The sequence below is a fragment of the Somniosus microcephalus genome, chromosome 14, assembly GCF_052327205.1.
Source record: "Somniosus microcephalus isolate GS21.2 chromosome 14, FLI_Smic_1.0, whole genome shotgun sequence".
NCBI classification, from domain to species: domain Eukaryota; kingdom Metazoa; phylum Chordata; class Chondrichthyes; order Squaliformes; family Somniosidae; genus Somniosus; species Somniosus microcephalus.
The window spans coordinates 113,263,011-113,281,705 of NC_141000.1; the positions used below are offsets into that span (position 1 = coordinate 113,263,011).

Consider the following 18,695-nt stretch of genomic DNA (forward strand, 5'->3'; position numbering starts at 1 on the left):
CCTCCGTAAGATTCTGCAAATCCATTGGCAGGATAGGCGCACCAACGTCAGTGTTCTCACTCAGGCTAACATTCCCAGCATCGAAGCTTTGACCACGCTCGATCAGCTCCGATGGACGGGTCACATCGTCTGCATGCCCGATACGAGACTCCCAAAACAAGCACTCTACTCGGAGCTCCGACACGGCAAGAGAACCCCAGGTGGGCAGAGGAAACGCTTCAAGGACACTCTCAAAGCCTCCTTGAAAAAGTGCAACATCCCCACTGACACCTGGGAATCCCTGGCCCAAGACCACACAAAGTGGAGGAGAAGCATCCGGGAAGGCGCCGAACACCTCGAGTCTCTTCACCGGGAGCAAGCGGAAGCCAAGCGCAAACAGCGCAAGGAGCGCACATCAACCCAAGCATCCCACCCACCCACCCCTTCAACCACCGTCTGCCCCACCTGTGACAGAGACTGTAGGTCCCGCATTGGACTCATCAGTCACCTGAGAACTCATTTTTAATGTGGAAGCAAGTCATCCTCGGTTCCAAGGTAGTGACTAAGAGAGAGTCCCAGTACAAAAGAACAGATTTTTCAAGAACATTCTCGTATAGGTAACGGCGCTTGAAGCAATGTTGGAGATTCTCTTTTTTTCTCTCTCTCTCACATGGCAGCTGTCGATCATTCTGCCAGCGCCATTTACACTTCATCTAGAGTCATCTTTTGCTTCTGAACTTGTCCTATTACCATCTCCTTTTGCCTCGCACCATCATCCCTTTTGCCTATTAATCTCTCCTGCCTTCCACCCTATCACAGACCTTCCCTTTTGTTCTTTCCTCCCCTCCCCCTCTCCCTGCCCCTACACTTGCTTAAAAACCTGTTCCATCTCCAACTTTTTCCAGTTCTGATGAAGGGTCATCGACCTGAAACGTTAACTCTGTTTCTCTCTCTCCGCAGATGCTGCCTGACCTGCTGAGTGTTTCCAGCATTTTCTCTTTTTACTGGAGATTCTCTGTCCCCTAATGCAGTCACTTTTCCTTTCTTCCCCCATTTAGCTCAGGCAACCCCGAACTCAAAAGCAGTTGCTTCCAAACTGTTCAATGCGGGGGACAACCCACACATAGTGACACTATCCTGAGGACTGCCATTACTGACACACTCCCGGGAATTCCCTGCAAACATTACTACAGGGGACCTCCTTTGCCGATATTGGCACATTTCTGGGCACCTCCTGCAAATATTGATACCCATTCTAGGACCCCAGCAAACACGAGCAAACATTTCCAGGAGCTCCCTGCAAATACCGGCACCATGCAGGGAACCCCTCGCATCAGTCTCGGGGACCCCCAGCAAGTATTGGCACATTCTGTGGGACCACCACCAAATATATACACGCTCCCAGGGAGCCCCCTGTCCTCACTTAAAAAAGACAGTGCCAGCTGCCCTAAGAAAACAGTATCAGCTACCCATTACAGAAAATATTTCATATCAGTCTGTGGCAGCAGAGGTAACATGCCAGTAAATCAGCAAATACAAAATGAAAAACAGGGGCATGATATGCCTGGTTCCGTTCGGGGGGAAATGTGATGGCATCGCAGACACCCTCCTACGGAATCCTCTTGCAGTGCCTCTAGGGTCGGTGGATCCCAGTTTGGAAACCTATACTATAACTCTGAGTGGAGTTCACAGATCACAGAATCACAGAAACCCCACAGTGCAGATAGAGGCCATTTCGGCCCATCGAGCCTGCACCGACACATGTCCCACCCGATCCCCGTAACCCCTACACCAACACATATCCCACCCTATCCCCGTAACCCCACGTATTTAATCCCCCTAACACTAAGGGTCAATTTATCATAGCCAATCAACCTAACCCGCACATCTTTGGACTGTGGGAGGAAACCGGAGCACCCGGAGAAAACCCACGCAAACACGGGGAGAATGTGCAAACTCCACACAGAGGCCGGATTCGAACCCGGGTCCCTGGTGCTGTGAGGCAACAGTGCTAACCACTATGCCACCGAGTTGCCAGGCAAGATTGAGATTCAACCTAAGGGATTCTGGTTGGCATGGCAACATTCTGTAGTTATAACCGCAACAGTATTAATTAACAAATAGCTAGCATTTCTATCTATCATTTTTCATCTGCTGCGTAATTGTATGTTACAGCTGACAGCTGCACTCCGAACACACAATGTATCTGATGCAAATGTCCATGTCCTCTGCCCAGAGCTGACCTCTGGAGACCAGCAGTACCCGGTCCTTGGCTTTATTTTGGCGGTGAATCGGAATTACAGTCTCGATTGGCTCCGTCAAGCATTCCAGAACTTAACTAGTATCAGCGAATATGTATGCGATGTTAAACTTGGAGGTAAGATAGGGTTAGACATGTATCTGAGATTAGGCACTTTATGTTACGTAGAGACAATGATCCCTTTCCTTTTATTGGACTTGATCTATCCTTGGCCATCTCCTATTTCTCAACGACATGCTCCCCCTCGGCGACATCATCCAAAAACACAGCGTCAGTTTCCACATGTACGCTGACGAAACCCAGCTCTACCTCACTACCTCTTCTCTCGACCCCTTCACAGTCTCTAAATTGTCAGACTGCTTGTCCGACATTCAGTTCTGGATGAGCAGAAATTTCCTCCAACTAAATATTGGGAAGACCGAAGCCATTGTCTTCGGTCCCCGCCACAAACTCCGTTCCCTAACCATCGACTCCATCCCTCTCCCTGGCAACTGTCTGAGGCTGAACCAGACCGTTTGCAACCTTGGTGTCGTATTTCACCCCGAGATGAGCTTCTGACCACAGATCTGCGTCACCACTAAGACCGCCTATTTCCATCTCCATAACATCTCCCGACTCTGCCCCTTGCCTCAGCTCATTTGCTGCTGAAACCCTCATCCATATCTTTGTTACTTCTGGACTTGATTATTCCAACGCATCCCTGGCTGGCCTCCCACATTCTACCCTCCATTAACTTGAGGTCATCCGAAACTCTGCTGCCGGTGTCCTAACTCGCACCAAGTACCGCTCACCTATTTCCCCTGTGCTCGCTGACCTACATTGGCTCCTGGTTAAGCAACGCCTTCGATTTTAAAAATTCTCATCCTTGTTTTAAAGGCACTATATAAATACATGTTGTTGTTCCTTGTTCTCCTGCAGACAGCATTCTGCAAACCGGGAGCACATCGACTGCACAAGATAAGAGCATAGCACTGGAGAATGTGACACAAGAAACACGGAGTCCTAATGCAACCAGTGCGACCACCAGAGCAATCCAGAGTACAATGGGCCTGGAAAATGTTACAGTCGAGAAATCAACGACTCCAGCTGGGAAACCAAGAGAGACTCATTCAACAGGTTCTACATGGGTAGAAAGCAACACAACCGATGCTCCCAGCGACACACAGCCAATGAGCCAGTCAGGACAGACGAGCGGAACCACAATGGTTGTTCTAACTGAGACGCCAGTACGGCCGGAGATGGCGACAGATATAGCAGCTGCCATTACCACGGAAACAGGTATCTTTGCACAAAAAAAATGACTTTGAAGTGCCGTGCGCTAAAACGGCAAAAAAGGGTTGTGTTGTGGAACAAGCTGAGAACGCAGCTGGGGGTTTGAAGCAATGACTGGTAAAGAGCAGCTGCCCACTGCAAGCCCAGCTGCTCCCAAAGTCATGCACCGTGATAAAAAGCGGAGGCCCAAACACAGGGAAAAAAAATCAGTGGCAAAATCATGTGCATTCTTGCAATGCATTGCATATTGGAAATGAACTCTGGGGAAGAATTACTCTTGTGGCTATAGAAAGAAAGATTTGCATTTATATCGCGCCTTTCACAATCTCAGGACGTCCCAAAGCGCTTTACAGCCAATGAAGTACTTTTGGAGTGTATCACTGTTGTAATGTGGGAAACGCGGCAATGAATTTGCGCACAGCAAGCTCCCACAAACAGCAATGTGATAACGACCAGATAATCTGTTTTAGTGATGTTGATTGAGGGATAAATATTGGCCAGGACACCAGGAATAACTCCTCTGCTCTTCTTCGAAATAGTGCCATTGGATCTTTTACGTCCACTGAAGGGAACAGATGTGCTGCGATATGGTAAATGTTTTAAAAAGAATGTGTTTAAGGCTGTCCTTTGCACACCAAGCAGAGTAATTCCTTCTCCAAAGAGTTTGGATTTAATTAGTGCCACCAAATAATGTTCACTGTTTTACCTCCAACCTAAAAAGGTGCGATCGCTGTGGGCCATGTTATGGCCCTGACACTATGGGCTGGATTTTCATTCAGGAGTTGGGTTGGAGGCGGGACTACAACTTTCGGGGTTGTAGTCCCACCTCCATCGAGATGCGGCCAATCCATGCGATTTTAACTTGATTGACCTTGTTGAGCCCGCCCAGCAGACTCAGCAGGCCAATTAAGGGCCACCCGGCAACAGGTGATGTCACAGACTGAAATTTCAGCTGTCAAGACGTTTTGACAGATGAAATATTAGCATTTCACAGCTGTTTGAAGCTGTCAAACACTGACAGTCTTACTTCTAACCTGAGTCCTTCTCCACAGACTCAGTTAGAAATCTCACCAGCACAGAAAGCTGCAGGCTGTCACTTTTGACAGATTGCAGCCATTCTGCTTTCTGTGCCGGTGAGATGAGGGACTCCCCGAACCTAAAGGAAGGAAGGCTGAAAAGGTAAGAAAAGGTAATTTACACTTCTTTAATCACTTTAGACACACCAAACACACTTACCTTTGCACTCATGCACATATCACTCACCTGAATACCGACATCTCGACCCCTCCAAGTCCTTCAACCTGATGGACCGACTCCTCTAACTAGGCGTGGTTTGGAGCCATCGGGAATCCCACAGTTCAAACTTAAAAATAGGGATTAGGCTAAAAACTGCCTGTTAACTACCAGTTAACAGGCAGTTAATTGGCACTAATCCCTTCCCGCCTCAGGTAGGCGGGTCCCAGTGCGGGGCAGGTACCCGCCTCCTTTGAAATTGGCATGGAGGCGGGTTGGGGGCGGGATGGGGTCGGGACCCCCGATTTCGGGATTTTAACCCCCCGCACGCCTCCAATCCCAACTCCACGGCACAATGAAAATCGAGCCCTTAATGCGCTCGTAACAAACTCCTCTCTCTGCCATTGTAACAGAGATGTTTGCCTGTGTATAGATTAACGCCTCCCTTAAAATTGTGGAGCGAGGGATTTAATCCAAATGAGAAACTGCAACAGCTGGAAATACCCAGTAGGTCGATCAGCCTCTGAAAGAGAAGAGACCAGTTATGAGACTTCAGGTGTATACCCTTCCTCAGAACTGAAGACTCGAAGGCAGGAGAGAGGAATTTGAAATGGGTGTGTTAAACAGTGATGGCGCAGCATCTCCAATAGTGATTTCTGAGTGGTCTAAATTAACTTTTTTACATTCATCATGCATTTTTAAACATTTTCAATCTTTTTAATTCATCATTGATTTTTTAAATTTCTCCCGATCCAATTTTCTCACTTTTCTCTCTCTTTTCAGCCTGAAGCCAAAGTCCTCTGATACCTCATCAATTTGAGCTTTCTTTATGTTTGAGCCCAGACAGCCAGTGTACCTGGGCTATTGTACCATGGGGTGGCTGGGGGTGGGTGGGGGAGCCTCACCCGAAGTCCACACACGCCCACTTTCCAGCAGAGGATCGCTGGATAGCGATCAGAATCGAGAACCCCGCCCGATTTTATCCCGTTCCCTAGCCCAGAATGCTAAGGCCATGTGCAGCACCCCTGCCACCACTCTAAGGCGTCACAGGGAGTTTTAAAACCACTGGATGTTTCAATTTGTATATTTTGCAGCCTTTGTTGCCTTCAGAGCTTCCGTTTTGATCACCAACCGGAACTTCACCACAGAACTCGATAACGAAACCAGCAATACCTACAGAACACTGGAGCAACTCTTCGTAGCCCAGGTAAGAGCTCAATCAGTAGGCAAATATAATGAGAGAAAGAAAGAATTTGTATTTATATAGCACCTTTCATGACCTCAGGACGTTCCAAAGCGCTTTACAGCCAATGAAGTACTTTTTCTTTGAAGTGTAGTCGCTGTTGTAATGTAGGAAACGCGGCAGCCAATTTGCGCACAGCAAGCTCCCACAAACAGCAATGAGATAATGACCAGGTTATCTGTTTTTAGGTGTTGGTTGAGGGACAAATATTGGCCTCCAATCGAACTCCCCTGGTCTTATTTGAATAGTGCTGGGGGATCTTTTACGTGCACCTGAGAGAGCAGACGGGGCCTCGGTTTAACGGCTCATCTGAAAGGCGGCACCTCCGACAGTGCAGCGCTCCCTCAGCACCGCACTGGAGTGGGATTTGAACCCACAACCATTCTGACTCAGAGGCGAGAGTGCTACCGACCGAGCCACAGCTGACACCAATATGCTGAGCTGCAGTGACTGCACCACTTGTCTGTTCGGCAATCTCCCTCAACTGTGCAATACGTGGCCCAGACCTACTGAGGCAGACGCTGCTGAGAGAAATGAGTCACTGAACACTGTGTATTTTTCTGCCCGTCAGTTATCTCAGCTACTGCCTGAAGCTGCAGAGGTAGCCTTACACCGTACAATTGAATTCACTGTGGTGGTGGAAGGATTTAGAAAGGGCAGCGTGATCATTGACTTCATCCTCCTGACTCACATCGTGGAGAACATGACCCTTGCCACCATGAACTCTGTGCTAATATCCGCTGTTAGTCAGTCCCTGAGGTCACAGAGCGGACTCAGTATGTCGAATGCAAACATTGAAGGTAAGGGGGTAGAATTTCCGCCGGTAAAATCAGTGCAATGCCGGCAAAATCGGCCGTGCCATTGCAAAAGATCGGGGAATGTTAACCGTAAGCGAGTTACGCCCAAATGCACTTGCGTTCATGTTTTCCACGATTTCCCCCCCCGCTGGTTTAAGAATCAATTTGCCAGGATTAGGCCCCGCCCACCAAACTGGCCCCCCCCCCCCCAGGTTGACAATGCGGGATTCCGCCGATTGCCCTGGTTCGGGAAAGCTCTTCAAATCACTCTCATTTTCTGAGGTGCACGGGCACCAGTCTGTTGTGTCTGTGTGTTGATAGAGACACTGAAGACAGGAGTTGGTTTCATAGGTGTTTACTCAACAAAGTCTGGAGGGGAACTAACTGATACAACACAATATACAGGCTTATATAGCCCGAGTGGCCATTACCGGCATTACAGTACACCTGGGGCTCTTAAAGGCACATACACTACAATTCCTCCCCTTTTAGCCAACCAGTACATAATATTTTAAGTAATTATTAATTACATGTTACAAGAAAAATAATCTACACATTGCTGCAGTTAATTAATTATAAGTCAGTCTCTCTGGAGGCTTCCTGACTCGGTCCGGATAACGCCTCAGTGGTGTAGTAGTTTCTGGTGGTGTAGTAGGTTCTTTTGGCAAGGCTGATTCGGCTTGAATGCCAGTGTCGGGTTCATCGGGTTCCAGTCTCACCGGATCGGAGGTAGATATGGGTATCTCTACTTCATCGTTAGGCGTATAGAGTTGTGGTGTAGGTTGTCCCTTTTCGGATGACTCTATGATTTGGTCAGCATGGCGCCTTATTATGCTTTCTCCGATGTCCACGGTATACATCAGCGGTCCTAGTCGTGTGCAGATAGTTCCAGGCTGCCATTTCTCGGTACGGTAGTCCCGGGTCAAAACTTGTTGACCTATCTGGAAGGTTCTAGTTGGCCTTTCGTTCATGCCTTGAAATTGCCGGTTCTCCACGTCCCTTCTGATGTTGGGCTTGATCAAATCCAGCCGGCATCTTAGGCTTCTATTGAAGAACATCATGGCAGGAGTTTGGTTTGTAACCATATGTGTTGCATTCCTGTATGCGAACAAGAAGTTATCCACCTTGTGCTGAAGTTTTATGTCTTCATTACCCATGGCCTTTATGGCCTTCTTGAAGGTCTGGACAAACCTTTCAGCCAATCCATTGGTGGCGGGATGGTATGGGGTGGACGTGTAGTGCTTAACCCCATTGTTTTTTAAGAACTTCCTGAATTCTTCGGACACAAATTGCGGTCCATTATCAGAACAGATCTGTTCCGGCAGCCCATTCCTGGCAAATATGGTCCTTAATACTGTGATGGTTTTTTCCGTGGTGGTGGAGGACATCTTTATTACCTCCGGCCACTTGGAGTGTGCATCAATCGCGATTAAGAACATTGAGTCCATAAATGGACCAGCAAAGTTGATGTGTACCCTTTGCCAGGGAGATGAGGGCCACTCCCATGGATGTAGAGGGGCTTGGGGTGGAGCGTTTTGGACCTTCTGGCATCCTAGGCAGCTCTTGGTCATTTCTTCGATGTCTCCATCGATACCTGGCCACCATACAAACGCCCTGGCTAGGTTCTTCATTTTCACTCCACCCAGATGCCCCTCGTGAAGCTCCTTTAGAACTTTATCCTGGAGTTTGGGTGGAATCATCACTCTGGATCCACACATCAAGGTTCCTCGGCACACTGACAGCTGTTCTCTTCTTTGCGAGAATGCGGACAACAGTGGTTCGCCATGTGCTGGCCATCCCTTCACTGTTAAATCGTAGACTCGTGAGAGAGTCGGGTCATTTCTAGTTTCCCTTTCAATGGCAGAATTTGTTACTGGTAGACATTCGACTATGGTAGAGTGGAAAATCTCCACTGGGTCTACGGTAGGTGCTTCTTCTACCGTTGACAACGGTAGGCGCGATAACCCGTCAGCATTCCCATGCTGTTTGGATCCTTTGTATTCTATGTTGTATTGGTGTGCCCCTAGAAAAAGGGACCACCTCTGTAGCCTTTGCGCTGTCATAATGGGAACGCCCTTTTTAGGGTTGAATATGGAGACGAGGGGTTGATGGTTAGTCAACAAGGTAAATTTTTGTCCGTGTAGGTAATGGTTGAATTTCTTCACTCCCCATACCAGGCTGAGTGCTTCCCTGTCGATTTGGGCATAGTTACGCTCAGCTGAGTTCAATGAGCGTGACGCAAAAGCTATCGGCCGTTCCGAGCCATCAGGGAATTTATGCGATAATACTGCTCCTACGCTGTAAGGGGATGCATCGCACGCCAGTCTGATTGGCAGTGATGGGTTGTAATGAGCCAAAACTTCTTTGGACGTGATTAAGTCTTTGCATTTATGGAAGGCACGTTTACAGTCTTCGCTCCATTTCCAAATTACTCCTGTTTGTAGCAGTTCATTAAGAGGGTGTAGAAGAGTTGATAAGTTCAGTAAAAATTTATGATAGTAATTTATTAATCCCAGGAACATTTTCAGGTGCTGGGGCTTTTATGACCGCTTCAATTTTTTCAGGTGACTTATGCAACCCTTCCTTATTAATTATGTGGCCACAATATGATATTTGATTTTGGAAAAATTCGCACTTGGGGCGATTTGCTTGTAGGCCCCGTTCTCTCAGCCTAGTGAGCACCTGCTCCAAATTGGCAAGGTGCTCGTTGTCGTTTTCTCCTGTTACAAGGATGTCATCTAGGTAGCATTGAGTCCCCGGAATCCCTTGGAGGACTTGTTCCATAGCCCTTTGCCAGATAGCTGGAGCTGATGCTACTCCGAAAACCAGTCGATTGTACTGGTACAGGCCTTTGTGTGTATTTATCGTGAGATATTTTTTAGAGGCCTCTTCAACCTCCATCTGTAGATATGCCTGTGCCAAGTCAATTTTGGTGAAACGTTTCTCTCCGGATAGTGAGGCGAAAATATCTTCTATCCTCGGAAGAGGATACTGTACCATGTGAAGGACCGGGTTTACAGTCACCTTGAAGTCTCCACAGATGCGAATTTTTCTCTGTTCTTCAGATTTATCATTATTCAATGCTTTCTTCATGACTGGAACGATGGGTGTTGCCCACTCGCTCCAATCTATTTTGGATAATACGCCTGCCTTTTCCAAATTCTCCAGCTCTGCCTCGACTGCTGGACGAATTGCGTATGGCACCGGTCTTGCCTTAAAAAACTTGGGAATTGCTGCATCTTCCACTTTTATTGAGGCGGTGATGCCTTTCAAGGTTCCTAGTTTCTCTTGAAACACTTCTTTGGCGTTGGCCAAAATGTCTTTTAATCGTTCAGGTATGACATCATCATTGTTTTATTTCTTACTGGTCACCGTCAGTGCCTGAATGGAGTGCCAGTCTAAACGTATTTTCCTGATCCATTCACGTCCCAACAGCGGTGGACCACCATCTTGTAGAATGTATAAATACAACTTCTGTATTTCCTTGCAATTGTATACAACAGGCACCCTTATTTTTCCTTTGGGGTATACTTTCTGCCCCGTATATGTTTTCAAGATAATGGATGTGTCTTTTAAAGGTATATGCGGAAATAGCCGCTCGTAATCCCGTCGATTTATGACGGTCAGAGCTGATCCTGTATCTAGCTCCATTTTAACTGGGGACCCTGCTATCGTGAGGGTAACCCAAGTGGTCTGGTAATCATCTTTGGCAATTACATTATGTAATTTGAGACAACTTAGTCTCTTGTTTTCGGAGTCGCTATCGCTCTTCTGGTCTTCGGAGCTACTGTCCGTCATCTGGGGCTCTTAAAGGCACATACACTACACAGTCGGCACGTTTTAAAAGTCTTTACGTATCAAAAAAATATTTAACTTACTAAGGGACGGACCAATGGAACTATTAAATGGTTCAGGATAGTTTATTTAAGTCATTTTTGTAGTGTATGTACCTTTAAGACAGAACTACTTTTACAGCTCCTGTATACTGTAGTACCGGCAGTGACCACACCTGTATATAAGCCTTGCGCATGCCTCTGTACCCTCAGTCTTGAGACTACCCTCCTCCAGTAAATACCTGTTGATTGTTAAGTTACAGCATCCGTGTGGTTATTGAAAAACATCATACTCTCAGAATCACGGATCTAACAATTTTCAGTGATTTTAAACCAGGCTACTCATGGGTGGAGGAGTGGACTCTCCTATTAAAATGTTTATTTTTTGTGCTAACCCCATTTTCAGCTGTATTAATAAAACTGCACCAGGTTAAATACATCGAGCAATACTTTTTAATAATAAGTAAAAAAGAAACAATTGCGTTCTATTGCGCTGCTCGATTACGCTGGTTCATTGAAGATTTTTCATTTGTGATTATACCAGTAAATTTTATTGGAACTTGGAACTGTATCCTAACCAGCGCAATTTCGAGCGCATTTTGGCCGCAATTCCCTGACTGAGCCCAAAGCGGAAACTCTACCCCAAGATCTTTAAACAAAACGGCTACTGCAACAATTGTCTTTGCAATCAAAGCACTGATCTGGGTGTTTTTATTGGTTCTTGGGATGTGGAAAGGCATCATTTATTGTCCACCCCTAGTTGCCTTGAGAGCATTAAAAGTCAACCACTTAATGGTTGATTTCAACCCTGCCCGCCCGACGGAAATCAGGCGGGCGGGCAGTTAAAATTCCCAGTATCATACACCCGCACCGATCCTGCTACCTTGCAATCTTACCTACTCTTCAGAGCAGGTGAGAGGGACACCTGCCGGAAGGCAGTGGGGTCCATCTTTAAATGATGTCATTGGGACCCAACTGCAATTGTAACCGGAGGCCTGTGTGGGGAAACCATCGTGCCTTCCCAGTCAGGGCAACATGGCGGCAAGAGGAGCCGGGCCCAGACAAGGCCCAGACAGGTAAGTGAATTATAATGCAATTGTACAGGGCTTTGGTGAGACCACACCTGGAGTACTATGTACAATTTTGGTCTCCTTACCTGAGGAAGGATATACTTGCCTTAGAGGGGATGCAATGAAGGTTCACTAGATTGATTCCTGGGATGAGAGGGCTGTCCTATGAGAAGAGATTGAGTGGAATGGGCCTATACTCACTGGAGTTTAGAAGAATAAGAGGTGATCTCATTGAAACATCTAACATTTTTAGAGGGCTTGACAGGATAGATGCTGAAAAGCTGTTTCCCCTGGCTGGAACTAGGGGGCACAGTCTCAGGATAAGGGGTTCGCCATTTAGGACTGAGATGAGGAGAATTTTCTTCACTCAGAGGGTTGTGAATCTTTGGAATTCTCTACCCCAGAGGGCTGTGGAGGCTCGGTCATTGAGTATATTCAAGACTGAGTTTTGGATATGGGGATCGGGCGGGAAAGTGGAGTTGAAGTAGAAGATCAGCCATGATCTTATTGAATGGTGGAGCAGGCTCGAGGGCCCGCATAGCCTACTCCTGCTCCTATTTCTTATGTGCTTAATTTTACTTTTTTTTTAGTTGTTTCCTTGTGGGGCCAGCGGGAGCAGGAGTGCTCCTCCAGGCTCCACAAGGAAACCGTGGGCCTCCCCAGCCCCAAAATTCTGCCACCGCTCCCCAGCCAGTGAGTGCTCCTCACCGGGTTCGGCCAGGAGACGGACGGAGTTAAAATCTCCTGGGCCTCACGCTGCGGAGGGCCGGGAGTATTTCCACCTGCCTGGGGCCCCGACTGGACAACACCCGCCGGGAGTTAAAATTGGCCCTTTAGTGTGGGATTGGAGTCAGTCTGGGTAGAGGTGGTGGGTCTCTTCCCTGAAGTAATGAACTATTTGGGTCTTTACAAAATCTGATAGCTTTCATGCTCAACTATCTGGTGCCAGCTCACAAATGACCAGACAACACACACACACACATGAAGAGCAACCAGCAACAGGAATCCCAGCTGGTCTTCCCATCCCTAGTCCCTTATCTACAGATGCCGAGGCCAATTCTAAAACCACCGTGGCTGTCACGGTTGAGACCTTCTGTTCTGCACAGCTCAGTACTACACTGAACAGCTCATTTACCAACTAGGCCGTTGGGAAACTTCCTCCGAGCCACACCAATTACTAGGAAACCAACATATTTTTGAGAGGGAAGGATGGGCCAGACATAGGCCAGGGCACATCTGTACTTTTTGTACCCTGTTTCTCCGTATTTTGTATTCACGGGAGAATCAAATATTATGGGGGGAAAATTCGGTTGGTTAGCGCCTCCCTTTAGCACCTCCGGCGGGCGCTAACGGGGCGCTAGGAACTTAGTGCCCGAGCGCAGCGATTTTTAGTGCCGCTCACGAAATTGACCAGTCGTTTTGCGGCGGCGCTAAGCACTACTGTCACGATCTCCTGCGCCCGCAGATCGTGATGTCAGTCAAGCGTGCGATGCACCGGTAGTGCCCCAGACCGGTTATTGAGTAGCGCCCCCCTGCTTTAGCGCCTGCCGCTAGGAACGACAGGTAGAGGGGAACGTTTTCAAGTGGGGAAGGGGCTGGGGGAGCGTTATTTAAAGGCGGGCGCTTCCTGCCTTTTCTTGTCGGCAAAATTTTTGGTTTTAACGCTGTCTTAAGGAGTTTTGGCCCTCAGCACCACTTTTGAGGTTCCGAAGCGCCGAGCTCTTTCCCTGGGCCTATGCATTAGTGCTTCCAACACAATTGCTTTTGAGGTCTCTCCAGGCCGAGATTCAAGGCTGCAATGAGCAGGGAGTGGCTGGTCAGCAAGATGGCCCCTCCCCTTTAAGAACTGGACGGCGCCAGTCTGTCTGGCTTCCATGGTTACTGACACCGCCTGAGCTTCGGTAGCGTTCTGAGGTAGCGCCTCGCTCCCCGACGTTTGCACCTTAAGAGAGGTGTGTAGGGCCTGATTTAGCGTCAAATCACCTCCAGGGGCGATAGAGGCGAATTTTGCAGTCAAAGGCGATAATTAGCGCCGGGCGCTAAACTTTGCGCCCGGCCGATATTAGCGCCCCAAAATGGGCGATACCGAATTTTTCCCCCTAAATCTCCACAACTGGATTTAACTTTGGCCTATCAAATTTGCCCAGCAAACAGAAATAGTGTAACATTGGGCCCACTTGGCACGAGGCTTTCATTTTAGTTAACACGCAATAATATTAATCTGGCAGCATCGGTTATTCCCATTCCATCTGCATAAAACATCAGTTCCGAGCTACTTATTTGATCACTTTTTTTTTCCATTACAGACCTTCATCAGTGTGAGAACAACATATGTGTCTACAACTGCAAAGCCCTCGGTAGGATGTACAAGTGTACATGTTTGAATGGGCTGAACGGCAACAGGTTTCCGTGTACACGCAATGCAGCAAACTCCTGTGGTGGAGCACAAGCCGTGATCCCAACCCCTCTTGTGTGGGAGCTTGAAAGGTTGGCTCAATTCCTAAACTTCGCAAATGACACCGGATTTGCAAATGACACCGGATTTGCAAATGACACTGGATGTTCTTTCAGCAGAAACACGTCTGACACATATGGAATTCTGCACGTGAAGGATTTGTGTGTGGTGAGTGAAATAAAGGCACGCGCACACTAAACAATTGGGCTGTTTGTTTTTTTGTAGAATCTTCACGCCCTTCCCTCGGAGAATGGTGCGAAGTAGTGGAAGGATTCGCAGTCTGATTAACAGTCTGACAGGCCGCGCGCGACATGAACACTCCTTCCGTGGGCATAACCATCTTTATACCAGCCGATAGGACGGTCACTCCTACACAGCCGAAGGATTTTATGGCTCCCATAACCCATACGATGGGTGGGTGTGGTGGGGGGGAGTCACCCACTGGACACGAATGTCCCACTGAACGTCAGCCATATTTAAGGAAGGATATACTTCCATTGGAGGCAGTGCAGCGAAGGTTCACTAGGTTGATTTCTGGGATGAAGAGGGTTGACGTATGACGAGAGGTTGAGCAGGCTGGGCCTATACTTATTGAAGTTTAGAAGAATGAGAGGTGATCTTAGTGAAACATATAATATTCTGAGGGGGGATTGACAGGGTGGATGTTGAGAGGTTGTTTCCCCTCGTGGGGGTATCTAGAACGAGGGGGCATAATTTCAGAATAAGGGGGTCGCCCATTTAAGACGGAGATGAGGAGGAATTTCTTCTCTCAGAGGGTCGTGAATCTTTGGAATTCTCTCCCCCAGAGAGCTGTGGAGGCGGAGTCATTGAATATATTCAAGGCGGAGATTGACAGACATTTGAACTACAGGGGAGTCAAGGGGTATGGGGAGAGAGCGGGAAAGTGGAGTTGAGGCCAAGATTGGATCAGCCATGATCTTATTGAATGGCGGAGCAGGCTCGAGGGGCTGATTAGCCGACTCCTGCTCCTGTTTATTATGTTCTTATGTTCTTTGCCCGGAATTCAGAGCTAGAGCTCCATTCACCGGGACTGTTTGGAGTTTGAACCCTATACCTTCTGACTCAGAGGTGGAACAATGCTACCACTGAGCAAAGGCTCGCTCAGCAATTCAGTGAAGCCAACTCTTTGAGTTGCCTTGCGCTCTGAAGCAACTGGTTCACCTCCTGACTGCTCATTGCATATGTTAAGTGGAATGGACTTTGGGATTAACCCAAACCCAAGAATGTCAGCTGTGGCTCAGTTGGTAGCATCCTTGCCTCTGAGTCAGAAGTATGTTGGTTCAAGTCCCACTCCAGAGACTTGAGAATAAAAAAAATCTGGTGCAGTGCTGAGGGAGCGCTAAACTGTTGGAGGTGCCGACTTTTGGATGAGACGTTAAACCGAGGCCCCGTCTGCCCACTCAGGTGGACGTAAAAGATCCCACGGCACTATTTCAAAGAAGGGCAGGGGAGTTATCCCGGTGTCCTGGCCAATATTTATCCCTCAATCAACATTACCCGCATTATCTAGTCATCATCACATTGCTGTTTGTGGGAGCTTGCTGTGCACAAATTGGCTGCCACGTTTCCTACATTACAACAGTAATTACACTTCAAAAAGTACTTCATTGGCTGTAAAGCTCTTTGGGGCATTCTAAGGTCGTGAAAGGCGCTATAGAAATGCAAGTCTTTCTTTCTTTTAACCCAGAAGTACTCCTTTGTAATTCTTGGTCAATTGATCTGCTGTGTTAATGGGGACGGGATGTCAGCTTGAGTGTAGTACTCTTGCATCTTTGTCAGAAGGTTTCCCACCCCAAGACATGATCTAAGCTGCCACTGCAGCGCAGTAGTGAAATATTATTGCATTGCCGGAGGTGCTTTACTTTGAATGAGACAACGACCAAAGGTCGGGGCCGCTTTTTGAGATGGACGTTAAATATCCCACAATCTCCTGACCAACATTTTCCTCAACCAGCAGTCAACAACAAATTGACTGGTCATGGACTCATTGCTCTTGCGTCTTAGTGTGTGCAAAATGGCTGCTGTGCTTACATGACAACAGCCAACACATTTAAAACTCACTGTGGGTGAAGTATTCTGAGATGTTTTTAAGAGACACGATAAGGTGCTATAGAGATGCAAGTCTTGATTTCATACATCATAAAAAGGAAAATTAAAATTCTTTTGGCCCTCCATTGTGTTGTCATGGTAAACTTTCCATCGATGTTCATTTTGTGGAGATTGTATTAACTCTAGTTACCCGCTTACCACATATTCCAGGGTGATATTTTTCTGCCTTTTTCAGGCAATTAGAAACCTTCATCACTTCATCGTGAATCATGCATGATAATGCAGTTTGAGACTCACAATACTGCAGTTGCAGTTTGAGTCATTTCCATTACAGTTGTGCTTTCCATATAATTGTGTTGCATCTGTCAGCTTCTTTCCACATGTGAGAATTTACTGTTCAACAGTCTCCCTTACACGATCTATTCTTACATATTTGTTCATAATACTGATAGGCAGATAGAGGAATGTGTTTGAAGGCTGCAGCCAATCTCAAGGCTTGGGTAGAATAGTTTGTCCTCGTGAAGAGTTTTTTTCCATTCTAATTTTCTCTCGTCCTTTCCTGAGGATCAGGATATGGTTCTGCAGATATGAGCGTCCCTTCAATACTTCACCTAAATGACCATTCTTCATGTGTCTTTTGCTAATTTCTAGCTGCAGTTCCAAGGGAGGTATGTCCAAGAGGAAGGAAAGTGTCGGGGAGTAATCATGGGGAAGTACTTTCTCTGTCTTGTATTGAAAACGGGGAGGGTACTTTAGATACAAAGGGTGATTCCATGACCCTGAACTCACTGGTGAAGTTGTGGTGGCAAGCAGTACCAGTCAGAGATAGCCATACATCGCAGGCCTGCTTCTCCGACTTGGGCGCCATGCAAATTCGGCTCTCCCCCAGGAATTCTGCAAAATTATTTCTCGCTTAGCTGTGGTGTCAGCTGTGGCTCAATGGTAGCACTCTCGTCTTTGAGTCAGAAGGTCGTGGGTTCAAGTCTCACACCAAAGGCTTGGGCACTAATCTAGGCCGACACGCCCAGTGCAGTACTGAGGGAGTGCTGCACTGTCGGAGGTGCTGTCTTTTGGATGAGACGTTAAACTGAGGTCCCGTCTGCCATCTAACATGGATGTAAAAGATCCCGTGGCAGTATATCAACCATCACTAAAAATACAGATGGTCTTGGTGAGACCACACCTGGAGTAAAGGTGCAGTTTTGGTCTCCTTACCTAAGGAAGGATATACTTGCCATAGAGGGAGTGCAGCGAAGGTTCACCAGACTGATTCCTGAGATGGCAGGACTGTCGTATGAGGAGAGATTGGGTCGACTAGGCTTGTATTCAGTAGAGTTTAGAAGAATGAGAGGGGATCGCGTAGAAACGTATAAAATTCTGACAGGGCTAGACAGACTGGATGCAGGGAGAATGTTTCCCCTGGCTGGGGGGTCTAGAACGAGGAGCCACAGTCTCAGGAGACGGGGTAGGACATTTAGGACTGAGATGAGGAGACATTTCTTCACGCAGAGGGTGGTGAACCTGTGGAATTCTCTACCACAGAAGGCTGTGGAGGCCAAGTCACTGAATATATTTAAGAAGGAGATAGATCGATTACTAGACACAAAAGGCATCAAGGGGTATGGGGAGAGAGCGGGAATATGGTATTGAGATAGAGGATCAGCCATGATCATATTGAATGGCGGAGCAGGTTCGAAGGGCCGAATGGCCGACTCCTGCTCCTATTTTTATATGTTTCTATGTCAGGTCATTATCTCAATGCTGTTTGTGGAACCTTGCTGGGCACAAATTGGTTGCTGCGTTTCCTACATTACAACAGTGACTACACTTCAAAATTGGCCGTAAAGCACTTTGGGACATCCTGAGGTTGTGAAAGACGCTGTAGAAATGCAAAATGCAAGTCCTTTCATGTTTTACCCAAAGACCGTGCATATTTTGCAGTATTGGAACCTTTTTGCACATTAGAAACACTATTTAAATGCAAGTTCTTTCTATGCAGTACTCCCACTAAACTTTCCTTCTCCTTTCATTGTCAATGAATCTCAAATGCACTTGAGTTTAAAACCAACCACAGAAAACTTCTGCTGCAAGAGGATACATGTATTGGTTCACAGGGATCACTTCACTCTGTTACAGAACATCACCGATGGCGTCACGGATCTGTGGCTAGAGTGGAAAAGCAAAGAAGTTTTACACCTGGTTTTGGAGGGACCCAACATTACAGTCTGCCAATTCTCAGTTTCCCCCGAACATCGGATGATGTAAGTGCAGTCCCTGAAGCGATATTAAAAGCAGAAACAAATAAAGTAATAAGTAATCAGCGGTTCATGGGAGAAGAGGTGGCAAGTGTACGCTCGGCATCCTCTCCACGGAGAGTTCTTCATCTCTCTCCAGGTTGTTGGGTGGGGGTGAGGGGAATTGTCTCGGCGGCATGTGTCTACCTGTTGGCCAGTTACAGAGCACCAACAATGGCGGTCTTGCAG

The 18,695-nt window shown here is 47.3% G+C and overlaps 1 protein-coding gene across 1 annotated transcript in view; it reads left to right on the top strand.

The window, feature by feature from the left end:
* Nucleotides 1-18,695, top strand: part of LOC147107861 (uncharacterized) — a 63,975-nt gene that overhangs the window by 32,479 nt on the left and 12,801 nt on the right. Inside the window, exons 4-9 of the mRNA XM_086007436.1 lie at nucleotides 2,155-2,356; nucleotides 3,158-3,517; nucleotides 5,839-5,951; nucleotides 6,559-6,787; nucleotides 13,994-14,310; nucleotides 18,349-18,473. Of these exons, the coding sequence (XP_085863562.1) occupies nucleotides 2,155-2,356; nucleotides 3,158-3,517; nucleotides 5,839-5,951; nucleotides 6,559-6,787; nucleotides 13,994-14,310; nucleotides 18,349-18,473 (1,346 nt within the window). The remainder of the gene's footprint in view (nucleotides 1-2,154; nucleotides 2,357-3,157; nucleotides 3,518-5,838; nucleotides 5,952-6,558; nucleotides 6,788-13,993; nucleotides 14,311-18,348; nucleotides 18,474-18,695) is intronic.